Source organism: Alosa pseudoharengus, unplaced genomic scaffold (genome assembly GCF_046254945.1).
Source record: "Alosa pseudoharengus isolate Yale_2024_CS ecotype anadromous, Long Island Sound unplaced genomic scaffold, YU_APseudo_1.1 YU_APseudo_1.1_scf_8, whole genome shotgun sequence".
NCBI lineage: Eukaryota > Metazoa > Chordata > Actinopteri > Clupeiformes > Clupeidae > Alosa > Alosa pseudoharengus.
Window position 1 is genome coordinate 25,709,058 of NW_027468870.1, and position 16,393 is coordinate 25,725,450.

General features: G+C 43.0%; 1 protein-coding gene across 1 annotated transcript; it reads right to left on the reverse strand.

Annotated features, from left to right (window-relative positions):
* Positions 1-912: 912 nt before the first annotated feature.
* On the reverse strand, positions 913-14,980 carry il13ra2 (interleukin 13 receptor, alpha 2). The gene is made up of 10 exons (XM_076273832.1): positions 14,768-14,980; positions 14,135-14,220; positions 13,698-13,858; positions 11,049-11,202; positions 9,475-9,595; positions 7,829-8,013; positions 6,923-7,080; positions 5,506-5,644; positions 2,697-2,814; positions 913-1,693 (listed from the first exon to the last, which is right to left on the reverse strand). Exons 2-10 carry the CDS (start codon positions 14,196-14,198, stop codon positions 1,597-1,599), a joined length of 1,197 nt encoding a protein of 398 aa, XP_076129947.1. The 5' UTR covers positions 14,199-14,220; positions 14,768-14,980; the 3' UTR covers positions 913-1,596.
* Positions 14,981-16,393: the final 1,413 nt, after the last annotated feature.

A 16,393-nucleotide genomic window follows, 5' to 3' on the forward strand; every position in this document is an offset into this window, starting at 1 on the left:
CCCCCCCGTTTTTGGAAAGCTAAATGTAGAAAACAGGCTACAATCACTCTTCAGTGTAGCAAGTTGTGCCTTGTGCAAATTCGTTGCTGCAGACATTGTAGAGGACTTTATTTTAATCAACACTTTGTTATCAACACCATCAGGCTGTTTTTTAAAAGTAAATGTTCCAATTAATGATCTAGGCAGCACATCTCAGCCATTCACAATCTAGGCTATTCACTCACTCACAAAGTGGTGGATAATGAAGTACATGTATAGTTACTGTATTAAAGCTGCAGTAGGCAAGATCTTTTTGATCATATTCACTGAAACCAACACTATGCTCCGACAGAACAACAAAAATCAGCTGTTTTTTTTGCTTAAAGTGATGGTTCGGAGTAATTTCACTCTAGGGTCCTTTGCACCATGACCTCGAGCCAAACACCCTCCCAGAAGCTGTTTTCCCTTGGTTGAACATTGTTCGAGTAGCGCTATCAGGCGAATACAGACACAAATGGCTTGTGCAGGCGGTTATGGAACCAACAGAGTATCTCGTAAATTACCCCACTAATAATGCCCTGAATGGTACGAAACTTCTACAGTAGTAAAAGGTTTCACCAACAGCCTAACCTGAGCTCCAAATCGCTTGACGAGACAACTGGAACACGGCGTAACTGGAATGCAACCAGCTCGGGTTTTTACATGGATGTGACATCATTTCCAAGCACGAGTCATTTTATGAAACAACTGGAATGCAGCAGAAATTTTTTGTCTCCAGTCTTTGTAATAGGCATCATAATGCCATGTGTTGATGTTTTATTGCACAGTGTTAGATTTCAGTCTTCAATACATGTTTATTGCAGCAGGTTTGAAGCCTAATATGAACCACAAAACAGTATACATTTCTTGCAATAAAAGAGAACAATAATAGTACAAATGAAATTATGTATTATTATTTGCAGCTAAACTAACTCTGTATACAGTGCAAAACAAGATAAATAGTTTTCTTCTTTCTTTCTTCTTTCCATTTTAAAATATATGGCAAGACAACAGGCTTTTTTGAGTAACTTTAACAGAATTAATGTGGAAACTTCACATTAGACTAATTCCAAGTCTAAACATTCAACTGGCCAATACTGATGACATTGACTTATACTGGAATCCTACAAGAAAACTTAGCATAACCATATCCATAACCATGTTATCAAATGATTATTATCATGACACCTCTGAGAATCTTAAATGACAGCTTCTGTGACATGCTGCTATGCTGTCAAAACATTGCTCATGGAACACCTACTCTCTGATTTATTGGGACATGAAATCTGCTAAGTAAAACACCTAAACCAGAGTAATGAAAGTCATGTTGAAATATTCTCATGGCAAACAATAGCAAGAAAAACACTTAATTAATTCCCACTGTCATCAGTCAACAGCCCTGATATATGTGCATCAGTCTGAATCTCTGTAGGTGGTGTTTGGTTTTCTGGTGCTGGGAAAAGGCCAGCATATGCTCCAACATGTGTTCTAGCACTCCCCCCCTCAGGCATGTACGGGCTGACTCAGTGCAACAGTGCAAAGCTGAAGGGGGCATTGAAGCCTCTGGGGTAGTTCAGGTCAGGGATGGCTCAAAGCTGGGGACAGTTTCAGGTGTTGTTGGTTCTCCCAGAAGAGAGAGCTGTCCAACATTTTCTGCTCACTTCTCTTCATCCACCTACACAGGCCAAAAGCAGCATAGAGCTTAAGTTAGTTATATGTATGGTTCTTTTTAAACAAAAGACGTAGAAAAAAAGGTGGTGGAGGAGGATTAAGGTGAAAATTGTGTGTGTGTGTGTGTGTGTGTGTGTGTGTGTGTGTGTGTGTCTTTGTGTGTGTTTCTCATCATCATGACTATGATATTTTCTCCATACAAGTTACTGCAAGCTGAAACCAACACTATGCTCCGACAGAACAACAAAAATCAGCCGGTTTTTATGCTTAAAGTGATGGTTCGGAGTAATTTCACTCTAGGGTCCTTTGCACCATGACCTCGAGCCAAACACCCTCCCAGAAGCTGTTTTCCCTTGGTCGAACATTGTTCTAGTAGCGCTATCAGGCGAATACAGACACAAATGGCTTGTGCAGGCGGTTATGGAACCAACAGAGTATCTCGTAAATTACCCCACTAATAATGCCCTGAATGGTACGAAACTTCTACAGTAGTAAAAAGGTGGTGGAGGAGGATTAAGGTGAAAATTGTGTGAGTGTGTGTGTGTGTGTGTGTGTGTGTGTGTGTGTGTGTGTGTGTGTTTGTTTTTTTCATCGTCATGACTATGATATTTTCTCCATACAAGTTACTGCAAGCTGCCTAATCCCCGTCTATATCAAACACTGCCTTTGTATACTGTACCTTATTTCTCATGTTGTAATGATACCTGTTGCATAGGCGGTGGTAGCTTAGTGGTTAAGCTGCGCTAGCATGCATAGGCCTGAAATTCCCAGCAAAGTAACAATGCCCTTGATATATAATTGACGTATGTACTTTGGAAAAAGTGTCTGCTAAATGGATAAATGCGAATGTAAATGGATGTACTGTAAGCTCCCATGTGATGAAGTAGATGAGAGATTTATATCTGAACACTTGCCATGACATGATCATGCTCTTGTTACAGTCATCATAACTTTGGAGCACATGAACATACTGTAGGTTTCCAAAAGCTTTGTGATTGAACACTTACATTTTTCTGAACATCCACAGTGACATACAAAAAGAGAGCATTGCCGCTGCAGAGGCCACCAACACGCAGATCAGTGCGATGTCCATCGCTGGGCTGACTTTTGCCTGAATGGATGCCACTAGTGGAGAGAGAGGGAAAGAAATCTTAACATCCTGTGTGCGTGTGTGTGTGTGGTTGAGGGCAGGAACTGCTATCATTAAAGGTTACATCAGTTGACGTACAGTACGTGTGTGTGTGTGTGTGTGTGTGTGTGTGTGTGTGTGTGTGTGCATGCGTGTGTGTAGTAGGGTACCCGAGTGGTGAAGGAGAAATCAGGCCGAGACAGCAGGTTTAAGAGGGCCCACGGTGTTTTATTTACAACGTGCAAAAAATAATCAAAAAATACAGTCCACTTCCTATCCGACACTCGGTCGCACCCGACGTGAAGTAAAACGAAAAAGACAAACAAAACATTTAACAAACACGAATAGCTAAGGTCTCTTATGGCTAGGCTACATGCCACTATATAATCAGACCTGACCGCAGGACTCACATCAGCCCCTTACCGCGCGTCACGAAACTTTGAACTCCCCTGCATAGAGAAAAGCCGGCGTTTAAATGGCCAATTAAGTAATTACTTCCGCCGACACCTGCGAAGTCTAAACACCCAAAACGGGCACACCGCCCCTATCTGGCGGACATCTAAAGCATACATCATGACATCAAGTTACCATAGCACAACCCCCAAAACACATGATCAAATATTACGCAACATTCCTCGCGCGCAAAGGAACGCGCCCAACATATAGAACACGCACAAATCATTCATGAAATTGACATAACATATATCATTAATTAAATAATAATCAAATAATCATAGTGCGATGTGCTGCTGAGGTGGCACATCGTCACATACCCCCCACCTTATGTCCAAGCTTCTCTAGGACGCTGCCGACAGATACCCTCCCACACAGGGAGAACAGAAGAGAAGGAATAATATGCCTAATTAGCGAATAGCATTAGTCCGCCTCGGAGAGGCATAGTCAGGGGTAACATAGCAGGTAGGCCTACACACCAAAATGGCTGGGAAAGTACAAAGGAAACCACCACGTACATCACAATAAATATACCATTCAACACACATAATATACGTTTCAGACATGGCAAGATTATACTTTGAGCATTGGGAACAAAACCAGAGTCCAATAGTCTATTAGATGTAGACCTTGTCTGTTGCACAATGGGAGCGTCTAGCAACCCCACAGTTCTTTGAGGTGCCAAAGGAGCCTTTACCTTGACAAACGGCTTCTCTCGTACGAAAGGAGAACGTGTGCATCTCTTCCGCCGCCCCCTGCCCGAAATGCGCCTTTTGCGCTTAACTTTTCGCGGGGGATCAGGTGCAGTTGACGGTGCTGTGCTCACCGACACCTGTTCAGCTACTGCACCGCTGGGTCTGTCCTCTGTAGTAGACCCCATGAGTAGGTCAGGAACCTCAGTAGGCTCTGCACAAACGAGGGAGTCTTCTAGAGCCTCAGAAGCCAATGCATGGGCCTCCATAGGCCGTGTAGAATCAAAACGGGCCTCGCTAGGCTCGGGTGCTCCTCCACTGGCCACCTTGTAACTCGCTGGTTGCTCTGCTGCTATGGGAAGGCTGGGTGCCTCGCCCCGCACCTCCCATTGTTGATGAAAAACGCACCTCGCCAGCTCGTGCCCATATCGCCAACAATGCTTGCACCATTGCTCCGGCGCGTCCGGACAGAAGAAGGAATGATGGTCGTCGCTGCAGCAATGTGTACAAGAATACTCATCCCTTGGTCGGAGATGGCAGGAACATGGCTCATGCCCTGGTTTTAGGCCTTTACCCATCTGCTCAAGTAGAAACCGCTGTGTGGAAAAGTAGAGCTCCATCAGGGACTCTGCCGGGTAGAGCTCCAACCAGCAAGGCCACAGCTCCGGGAATTGTTCCCCCAGAGCCTCCACGAGAAAGGGAACCGCTTCTTCCCAGTCGTCCTCCAAGTGTAGCCACCGCCACAGGTATTCGGCCGCTGCTGCTCTCTGAACACAGTCATCCATGGTAGCCGAAGGAAAAAACGTGCGCAACGTAACGACGGGAAAAAAAATAATGCCCTCCCTTGAAGCTCAACCGATTTAGATGGTGTTTTCTCCGCTGCCACTGGATCCCACCACTGCCACCAAATGTAGTAGGGTACCCGAGTGGTGAAGGAGAAATCAGGCCGAGACAGCAGGTTTAAGAGGGCCCACGGTGTTTTATTTACAACGTGCAAAAAATAATCAAAAAATACAGTCCACTTCCTATCCGACACTCGGTCGCACCCGACGTGAAGTAAAACGAAAAAGACAAACAAAACATTTAACAAACACGAATAGCTAAGGTCTCTTATGGCTAGGCTACATGCCACTATATAATCAGACCTGACCGCAGGACTCACATCAGCCCCATACCGCGCGTCACGAAACTTTGAACTCCCCTGCATAGAGAAAAGCCGGCGTTTAAATGGCCAATTAAGTAATTACTTCCGCCGACACCTGCGAAGTCTAAACACCCAAAACGGGCACACCGCCCCTATCTGGCGGACATCTAAAGCATACATCATGACATCAAGTTACCATAGCACAACCCCCAAAACACATGATCAAATATTACGCAACATTCCTCGCGCGCAAAGGAACGCGCCCAACATATAGAACACGCACAAATCATTCATGAAATTGACATAACATATATCATTAATTAAATAATAATCAAATAATCATAGTGCGATGTGCTGCTGAGGTGGCACATCGTCACAGTGTGTTTGTACAGTATTACCCGGCAGACAATGCCACTGAGTCCAGTCACTCCAGAAGCTGCTGTCGGAGCAGTATTTGTGCACGTGGGACCGCACCCGAGCACAGCTCTGCTGTTTTGCAGGCAAGACCAGGGAGGTATCCTCAGTTACATTCACCATCTAATGGACACACAAACCAACACAAGTTTATAGAGGAACTATTAATGGGTATAAAACATGACGTCAACTAAATTAATTCATTCATTTAATAGGCTATACTGTAGATAGGAACATAAATTAAGTACAAAATATACATCACCAATAGGGCAATATTTTTATCTCTCAGTAAGCGCTTTCAGATATAACCTCCGGAGTATATGAGGAGGTTTGTCAAACGGAGGTCCTACCCTTCGGATGATTCAGATATGATGCTAACCTGCGGACCTAATACTGACCTTATACGGACGTATGTGTGAACGACATACACGCACATTACAGAATCTCCGTGTGGTTGTCGAGTGAGGGGTGGGGGCTTGTAGAGTTCACAAGATGCGAGACATGACGCAGAATATATGCGGCCGCTGCCTGTCACAGCTGCTTTTTGTTTACAAAATGTAGCCTATGCATTATGTAGGCTAAAGAAGAGAAATCTATTGTGCATAGGCTAATACTTGAAGTAGGTTGGTCACGTAAGTGCGCACTTGAAATTGACCTAGCCTACAGTATTTGTATGTGTGCTTCAAATAAACACATTTATCTTAAAATTAACACAATTTATTAAATACTCCTGTTATTGTCGTCAACGACGTCGCTATAGGCTACTGCCTTTTCAGCGCCTTCTGCTTATGATGATTCAGTCTTCTGAATTCGTTTGTCCTTGCCATGCAGTTGTAGGCTAACGTGTCTCTAACGTTCACTTCAGGTGTTCTATCAAAATGTTGTATGCCCTCATGGACAGTAGCTCTGTGATGTCTGCATCTTTCTAGGTCGGAGATTTTCTGGACAGCACTATGCCACTCCATCATAACACTGGCATTTAAGTCAGATCTAACCACATGGACGCACGAAACAAACGTCACCAACACGCCCTCTCACTAGGTGTGATTTTAACCGCATGTTCTACTCCTCGTTCAGACACAGCACATTTACATAATGTCCGGAGGAAATACTAGGGGGGGAGTAGTATAAACACCAGGTGAATTCGGACTTCCATATGACCGGTTATGTCGTTCAGATATACGGCCCCACCGTTTAACATTGGCAGAACCTCCGGTCTTACACGTATGTCTGAAAGGGCTTACTAGTCCGCCACAGACACAGTCTGATTTGGTTTACTCATGTAGTCTGTTGGCATCACATGAGCACAAAACGCACAGTACAATCCATGCAAGTTGCGTTGTGTTTACTCACTCATTTGGACGACAAAGTGAACAAAGAAAGAGGTTTGTGAGAGCTCACCGTCCATTTCGTCCCGTCCTGGTTGGTGTGCTCTGACATGACCTCGTACTCCAGACAGTGGGGTGGGATGTGTCCCTCTGTAGGCCTCCACTCCAGCACCAGCTCCTCGCCCTCCTCAACAGCCTCCAGGGTCACGGACTCCACCAACCCCGGCTTCACTGCACACAGATGGACAAAGACAGCCCCTAGGGGTCAGCTCAAGTCCACTAACACTGATCTCTTTATGAGGTCATTGTTTACTGTACATTGGCATGCATTTGTTCAGCAGTCGAGTCACTACTATCCAGTGCAGTACCCTGAGTTATTAGAAGTGAAATTTCTTAAACAGAGGCAAATGTTCACGGCAAACGTGTGTACGAACAGACACATTTGAACATTCCATCTCAACGGTAACTCTCGGTCCAACTCCCAACATGTTCACAGAGAACTACCTCCTCAAACTGTTTGTATGTGTTTGCAAATGTTTGCAAAAACTCAAGGCAAACTGAAAATTGTTTGCGCCTACAGGCATTACAGTGTTAGAGTTGGAAGTGTTTCCCAATTGTGAGAGGCCAGACTAAGTAAACAAAGTAGTCGTTTAAGTAGTAGTCGAAGTAGTAGGCTAATAATTACTCTTTAATAATACAAAATACAAAAACATAATGAATTCAGTATAGTCAATGATGAAAGCATCAATATTGCTCAGGATTATTTGTGAATTGGGTTTTACACTTTGGCACAAATGGGTTGTGTGGTTGAGAGCCATAAAAACTCTCACAATTTTGCCAATGCCAGCACATCAGAGTGTAGTGGCATTGGCAAAAACTGCACAGAACATCTAAAAAGACAAATTTAGTTGTGTTGTTTTTTTAGATAAAATTAACCTAGTCTTTACAATGCACCAGAGAAAGTGTGAGGAGAGGTTACCATAATTTTGGACTTGCATGTTGAAATAGGCTGGTCTGATAGGTCCCACGGGTGATGATCCATTCACACACACATTGAAGTCAGTGAACTCTTTGACTGTGTCGCGAGGGAACAGACAACCCTTTCGGTCGCCGCTTTGAGGAAAATACTGTGGGCACTCTGCCACGGACTCCAAGCCACTGTGCCTGTTAGAACAGATTGCAGTCACTGAAGTTTGAAATACATTTGAGTTAAGTTGGTTTCAACACAAACTAAAATGTTTTTTTATGTCTTTTAGACTTTACACCAATACGAGTGTATTAGCCATTGTCAGTCTTATTGGTATAGGTTCATTACAAGGTAAACTGATTCAACTCAACTACTCAGATTATATGGACAGTAGCCTGACCACCATCATATACAGGCACAACAAGACTCATCTTGTGAGTCTTTCATCAAATAAAGACACCTACAGTGGATAAACTCATTCACTGACATTATACAGATACAAGAACACAGAAAAGCAAACATGATCTAAGAATTTCATTTTTGTGAAACAGTTTTGGAGTTCATATGTAAACATGATTGTGACAGCATGTGATAATTTCAGACTTGCAATCACCTCACCAACCACCAACAAGAAAGGCAGGATATACTATGTATTTTAGGAACAGGTGATTAGCAATCAACATCTGCCCTAGAGTACCCTCTATCAGGCTATTGTGACAGCTCAGGAAACATGTGGTTTATGTTCGATGTGATGAGGTCAAATCTTTTGTTCTTCTGAGAAATAACGGAATGGGCTTTGCTACTCGGCCAAGTCAGTAGCCGTTTTCCAAAAGAGATATATTCAGGGTCTTAACAGCAGGCTTGAACTTGGCCTCTAGTTCCTTTGTGTAACATTGTGGAATGTGTGAGTGTGTGTTGTTCTCTCTCTCTCTCTCTCTCTCTCTCTCTCTCTCTCTCTCTCTCTCTCTCTCTCTGTATAACATTGTGGAATGTGTGAGTGTGTGTTGTTTCTCTCTCTCTCTCTCTCTCTCTCTCTCTCTCTCTCTCTCTCTCTCTCTGTATAACATTGTGGAATGTATGTGTGTGTGTTGTTTCTCTCTCTCTCTCTCTCTGTATAACATTGTGGAATGTATGTGTGTGTGTGTGTTGTTCTCTCTCTCTCTCTGTGTGTGTATAACATTGTGGAATGTATGTGTGTGTGAGTGTATAGTGTATCATTAATTTCCTAATCTCTATCTGTCTATCTTTAAGCAGTAGTGGTAACAATATCCTGAGGTAGTACACTCACATTTACTAATACTGAACAAGTGGTCTTGATGTTCTTCAGATCTTGTACAGCAATATACAGCTACAACTAGTTGTAGCCCTCATACTAGTAAAAGTATCCTTAGCACTAGCAGTCAGTCGCCCTATAGTTCTCAGGAGTCCTAGTAGCAGTCGGTGAACCTGATTAGTAGAAGTAGTTTTAGTAATAATATACTGGTTGTAGGAGATGTAGAAATAACAGCAGCCTATAGTAATGATCAGAAGTCCAAGTAGTAGTTAGCAGTTCTAGCAGTGGTAGTAGTAATATCCTGATGTTTGAACATTTGCTGCAGCAGCAGCTAACTGTGTGGATGTGTGTGAGAGGCATGGCATTGTCAGGGCTGGGAGCTAACCAGTAGTAGAGGAAGTGTTTGGAGTGTGGGGGCTCGTCAGGTCCCCTGTCCCAGGTGCATTCCATGTACTCCTTCATGTGAAACACACAGCTGAAGTTCTGCACCCTACTGCCCACTGCACCTGCAAACACATAGACAGGGGACATGTCTAGACATTATTGTATTATAAAGAGCAATCATAGTATTTTACTACCTACTACTAGGAGGAGGAAGAGGTGAACAGAGCTGTTTTAGAGATAATGTTTGTAATAAAATAAAAAAAAAATTAATAACATTTGACCTGTAGGCTTTTTTTGCAGTATGTGCAGGTTTGAAAGGAGGAATGAGGGAGAAAGTGTTTACATAATGTGAAAACACGTCTCAATTGGAAAAAACTGGAAGGATTTCAGGAGCTCTCTTCCTCCCACTCTCTCACCCTCTCTCTGCATGTGTGTGTGTGTGTGTGCGTCCTTGGTTTCTCTGGAACTGCAGCATGTTAAAAACAGGAACCTACTTGAGCGTCAACTGTTTGTCATGAAATTGCAAGGATACGCAGACATCCTCATACCCCACAAGCAGACACACAAACACACACACAAATGCTTGTTTGTCTTTGTGTGTGTGTGTGTGTGTGCATGCATATTTCACAAATAAACCTCCTTGTATCCTTGTATTTGGGTGTTGTGTGTCTTACAACCTGTCATTTGTGCAGCATGTTAAGCCACCCATCTATTATTCTGATTATGAGGAGCACCATGAAACTTTAAAGTGGGTCATGGGTGGAGAAAAGTGCCACAATCACATGAAGGCTCACACACCAACCGAAGACCGTGAGATGACACAATTGCTCAGTCTCTCTCTCTCTCTCTCTCTCTCTCTCTCTCTCTCTCTCTCACACACACACACACACACACACACGCATTTGCCGTGTCATGGAGTAAAAGCTCTTCTTACATTGCTACTGGGTGTCCGTCCTGGGGCTCAAAACTACATGGTGAATAGCCTGAAGGATGGGAACAGGGGCTGTTTATCAGATCTTACCATGATCAAGAAAAACATACCTTGATAAAGATTTGCACAACCTATCTACTCATAATGACGCGTTCACCAAACAGCTGAACTACAGACATCCGGTTACGTAATGTGTTGCCTTACCCCAAAATCCATGTCAGATGCAGGAATGAGAACATTTTGCCCACAATATTATTTACATCACTGAGAGTGCATTCTCATCCAGGAATGTGTTTTGGACTGTATTCATGAATTTCTGCCACAACATATTGTGTGTGCCATTAACACGCCTCCAGAGTGTTTTTTTTTTTTGTTTTGTTTCGTTAGTGGCTTTGTCTGTCTTTCATATATACTTTGCTGGAGTTCATACAAATTGCCCAGGAAATAAAGGAATGTGTGCTCGCAACCATTAGTCAACCTTGGTGTGTTGGAGTTCCAGCTTGATTATGATAATTACATGGTTGTCACTGAGAAAACAAGTTCCTTCCCCAGTCTGAGGGAGATCTGAGTATTAACTTGAAGATGATAACAAAACTAGTAGCCTATAAAAACACATCTGTAATTATTGTTATTCTTCTACATACCAGCCAGGTGTGGAGGCCAGACCAGCTCCAAGGTGCTGCTGGAGCGCTCCACGCCACCTGTGCACTTCCCCCTCAGCATGGTGCGCAGCTTTACCTGCACGTCCCGCTCAAGGTCAAACTGGGCTTGCAAGCTCGTCCGGAAAGTTCTGACACCCTGGGAAAGAGAGGAAATTGTTTCTCATTCTCCATTTTGACCATTAGAAAATGTATCTGTTTATAATTGAATCTCTTTTCTTTGCTTTATTATTAAAAATGTTTGATTAAATATTTTGGGGCTGATTTGGTTGAGGTGGCCCTAATTCGCCTGGTTACCCTGCCATGAATGTAGCCTGGAAAATCCAGACCCTGGTAATCTAAAAAGATTAAGGGTCTGGCCACGAACAATGTAATGGCCCAACTCGAGGGGCGGCAATAAGCATGCATTTAAAAAATCTCACTGCACACAATTGGATAACACTAGACCATGTTTACTCTGAATGATTTCGGACTTCGACGCAATCGGATAACACTACGACCAATGTGTACTGTCCTCCAACGTTTCAGCGCTGTCTTCATCAGTTTAGCTGGTTCCCCGGAATGCAAGGGGAAAAAGTAACGTGCATCATTGCTCATTGCCATAGTGTCTCGCAGAGACAATTGTGCTCTCGCGAGAACTCTGGATTTCCAGGGTACCATGAATGTGAAATGTTTTAAGCAACTGGATGTTGCCTGTTGATAGACATTAGCGTTATTTGATCTATGCCTTCTAATTTAGCTCTGTCTTTTGACAAAGCCTTATTTGCAGCTGAGCTAATCATACTGCCATATGGTCGGTCCCCAACCCAATACCCCTGGGCCGTGGACAGCATTCGCCCCCACGCGAGTAATGACAAGAGCTCTGGCCTGGTACAGCAGCTTGCAAATAGCTGCTACTCGTCCTGAGCTTTCCCTGCCGTCAGATGTCAATAGTGCCAAGGTGCCAGTGCAACTGGTGGTATGTGCAGCCCTTCCAACACTTTACAGACTTCTTCTGTGCAGGTTTCCTTATTTCCTCTTCTCATTTCAAGAGATGCTTTGGTGGAGCAGTGGTAGCGTAGTGGCGTAGGAACTGGGCCCTTGAGCAAGGCACTTAACCCCCGAGTTGCTCTGAGGAGACTGGCCCTTGTGATAATGGACATACGTACTGTAAGTCACTTTGGGTAAAAGCATCAGCCAAATGAATTAGTAAGTAAGTAAGTATTGAGAGTGATGGAGAAGGTGCAGTTGCCCTCTACAATGTATAGCCATAATGCAGAGCTTCCACAGAGTCATCTCAAGTTGATGCAAGTCACCAAAGACTGGACATTCTGGACATTAAGGAATCCCTCACATTGGAAAATTGGCTGGGCATTAATACACAACATAAGATAAAGGCTAAGGAGCGAAAGGTCTTTCATATATTGCGCTTGACTGCACTGAAGCAGGTGACAAGGTTATGGAAGCAACCTAAAAGACCAGGACTACGTCTGTGGTATAATACAATAAACAAATTATTTGAAATGGAGAAGCTTACATGCATAGCAAATGGTAGTCTGGAAAGGTGGAATACAGAATATTTGAGGTATGTACTGTAGATAAGGTGATAAGGTGCTCTGAAAGCATGGAATGGGTCAGATAATGTGCACATGATGCATTCCATACATGCACATACACTGCGCACACAGATACATGGTCTGTGTCTGTTTTTTGTCTGTGTTTCTTTTCTTTGTGCTTCGGCTTGTATGTATACCCTCTGGGTATTAAATGTTGGAAAATATATTTTAAAAAAACAATAATAAAAAAAGTTGGTGCAAGAGGCTTAGTGTCCAACCCTGGGAAGGTATGTATGGGGGAGTAACAATATGATGTTGTATGAGCCCCCATGTTCTTCAATCATACCTCAGCCATAGCTCTTTGTTGTGACAGACTCAGCACTGATGATGGTAGATTTCAGCCACTGAAGTAACTTGTTCAACCCTCAGAGGCTCATGGCAAAAGCAAACAAGTTATATCTTTGACTTGCAAAACGCTGACGATACTGCGTATCCCGAACCAGCCCACCTGTCCCTCTAGAAGAGCATAAATATCACAGCTTTGTCTGGCTCAAGACCCACAACTTCTTAAACCTTTATCTAGCCACCACAACCAGAATAAAAATGTAGCTTGTCTGGGCTACTGTATATGGCAGTGAGACATGGATTCTATAGAGCGCAAGTCAGGAATCGGTGACGATATCAGACGGTATCAACGGGCTAGACCGCATTTATTGCATCGTGTTCCATCGGGTCGACTCGAGCCAAGCCGATTGCTTCAAGTGCTGCTAATACAGTGGGAAGCGATGTACAGTAGATTTGGGCCAAGAAGCTGTTTTTCTTGTTTGGCAACATGAATGTGTTTTATGTGTGTGAACAGATTCAAACTTCAAATTTGTGTTACTCTGTGTGTGTGTGTGTGTGTGTGTGTGTGTGTTCCTCTGATAATCATCATTGTGAATCATCTGTCTATCAATGTCATCATTCAACAGTATCATTGTCCATAATTACAACCCCTGGGAAACCACCACAGTAAGTCATCTGCATTTAAATGTCATCACTCTATCATAAATCTTAAGGGCTTGAGGGATGGAAAGCACACTATCATTGTGTCTCTTACCCTCCACTGATTTCTATAGGTGTTAAAGTAATCCAGCTGGTAGCGCACTGCACAATCTGTCACATTCTGCAGACTGGCCGGAGGGGACCACAGGATCATCAGCTGACCAAGCAGTCCCAGGTCAGACACAGTGACGTTGTCAGGAGGCTCCACTGAAGTTACTAAGGGACAGAGAGGGATATTAACACACATTATACAAATACACACTCACACACACCAAAGTTGTTTTATTTAGGTTGGGTGTGCTACAGGTGAAAATAAATCCCTCTGAACCAAACCCCCTCCTGGGCACTCCTCACCCTCCAACCTCTCAAATCACACACACTCTCCAACCTCTGAAATCGTACACACTCTCTGTTCCCTGTATGTGAGAAGCTTTTCCTGTGTGTGTGTGTTTGTGTGTGTGTTGGTGTGAGCAATTAGTGTTTAGCATTTACCTTCTGCGTGACACATCCAGGTGTATGTCATAATCACCACCAGGACGACTGAGGATACCTTCATGACTCAGAGTGCAATTGTGCCCCTGCGGAGCCCAACACAAAGAGATCACACCCAGTACCATGAGGACATACTGTACCAACACACTCAATAAAAAAAAAATAGATAATCTGCCTCAGAGCATGGAAATCGGACAGAAATATGCATCCACCGCCAATTCACGTCTGCCAAACCCATTCGATCAGCATTTTAGTTGTTTGAGCAATGCTCATTTTGCATATCACATCATGCTGAACATGTATCAAGTGGTTAAAAGAGATGTATTCAGCCCATTGACATTAGTTATCAAATCGGAAAATGAAAACTCAAGCAAACTTGTCTCACAGCTTAGATGGGAAAAAAACAACAATACAAGAGCCTATGTAACACTTCAGTTTAAGATCAATTGAGACAAATCACTTACATTCCAATTACCTTGGCAGATCATACTTTACAGAAAATGGTCATAACAACAACAGCCTATTACTGCAGAGTAACATACCATAGCCATCAAGATCAGTTTGAGTAGATAAGGAAGGAACAAGCAAATTACTTTTTTATTTTTTTAAATGGCAGAGAAGAGATGGGCTTACCTTTACAGTGGGCAGCTGGGTATTCAGTCTGGGTGACTACAGACCCCTGGCTGTCCTTGCGTCTTGAATGGGCTGGAGACAGAGTCTCACCCTTATGAGACATGCAGCTCCCTCTACTGTCAAAAAAAAAAAAAAAGAGTGCGAGACGGTGCCAATAGCTAGAGCTGGAGCGAGCTGGGTTCAGTTGACTTCTGGCTTGAGTGTCGGTAGAGACTCTCAAATGGCAAAACCCCGGGGCTCAGATACAATGTGCCTATTTATAACCTCCCTCAATGAGGTGATGTGACACTTTTAAGGCATGTTAGCAGAACAGTCATTACAAAAAGACATGAAACATGATGAAATTCCAAGGTAATGGTCTTTTGATGCTAATATATTCAATCTGTTTCATCTGACAAAGAAATTCTGTGTAACAACAAACAGATATTTCATTCTTCAACATTAGAACTTGGGTATGCAGACGAAGCTGCGGCCCTTCCAGCCACAGGATGACTAAATTTCTAGGAAACTGTTAATAGGCGTGTTCATCTTCATGCAGATCTGACTTGATGTGATGCATGCTGGGTTGAACACAATATCTATTTCATGTGTCTGTGTGAATGTGTGTCCCTCCAGTGATAATTATTCATGGTCAATCAAAATGAATAGCACAAATCTCCTAGTTTTCATCCTCATTAAATACTGCAGGCAAACAGGTGCCCTTCATTAAAGGAAAATTCTGGTATTTAGCACTTTGAGTCCCTTTTCTGGTTTGTTTTGGATGAGTGGTGGACACCGAAATTTTGACGATTGGTCCTGTCTCGACTTTTCTGACTTGATGTCCTAAAACAACCCTTAACGTTAGTTTTCAAAACTGTGCAACTCACCGAGTGGTTAGTGGTGTTCGTTGATGTTCCAAAACAAGTAACGTAGCGAAATACAGTTTCTGTCGTGTTTTATTTGGCATTTTGTAAAATCCCATTGATTTCTGTTGGAAGACTCATTGCACGTTGATATTACTGCGCCACCGTCTATGCTTCAGGCTCAAATATTGAGCGGAAGTTTATACGCGGTTTTGAGGTGAAAAAATAGTTCCACGATAGCAAATAAGATGGCGGAAAATCATACATTGCGCCGATATATTTGATTTTAATAATCAATGAACACCACTAACCACTCGGTGAGTTGCACAGTTTTGAAAACAAACGTTAAAGGTTTGTTTTAGGACATGTTTGAGCATGCCTGTAGGCAGCCACTCTGACTAGTCAAAGGCGATTCAAAACGAGTCAGAAAAGTCGAGACAGGACCAATCGTCAAAATTTCAGTGTCCAGTGTCCACCACTCTAGTTCATCCAAAACAAACCAGAAAATGGACTCAAAGTGCTAAATACCGGAATTTTCCTTTAAGAACCTGTGATTATTAATGGGGTGGCTTACCATAATTGGTTAACATAATGTTCCAGTCCTGATCAAATGCTTCTGGCATGGCATAAGAATTCCTGACTGAAAGGGCTAAATGATCTACACTCAGGTCTACATATTGTTGTATGGGTGTGTCTTTATGTCCACCTTCCACTTGTGCTGTTTTTATGCTGCTTTACCTGGAGTTAGTGATAATGTTAACAAAATACAATGTTTTATTATCAA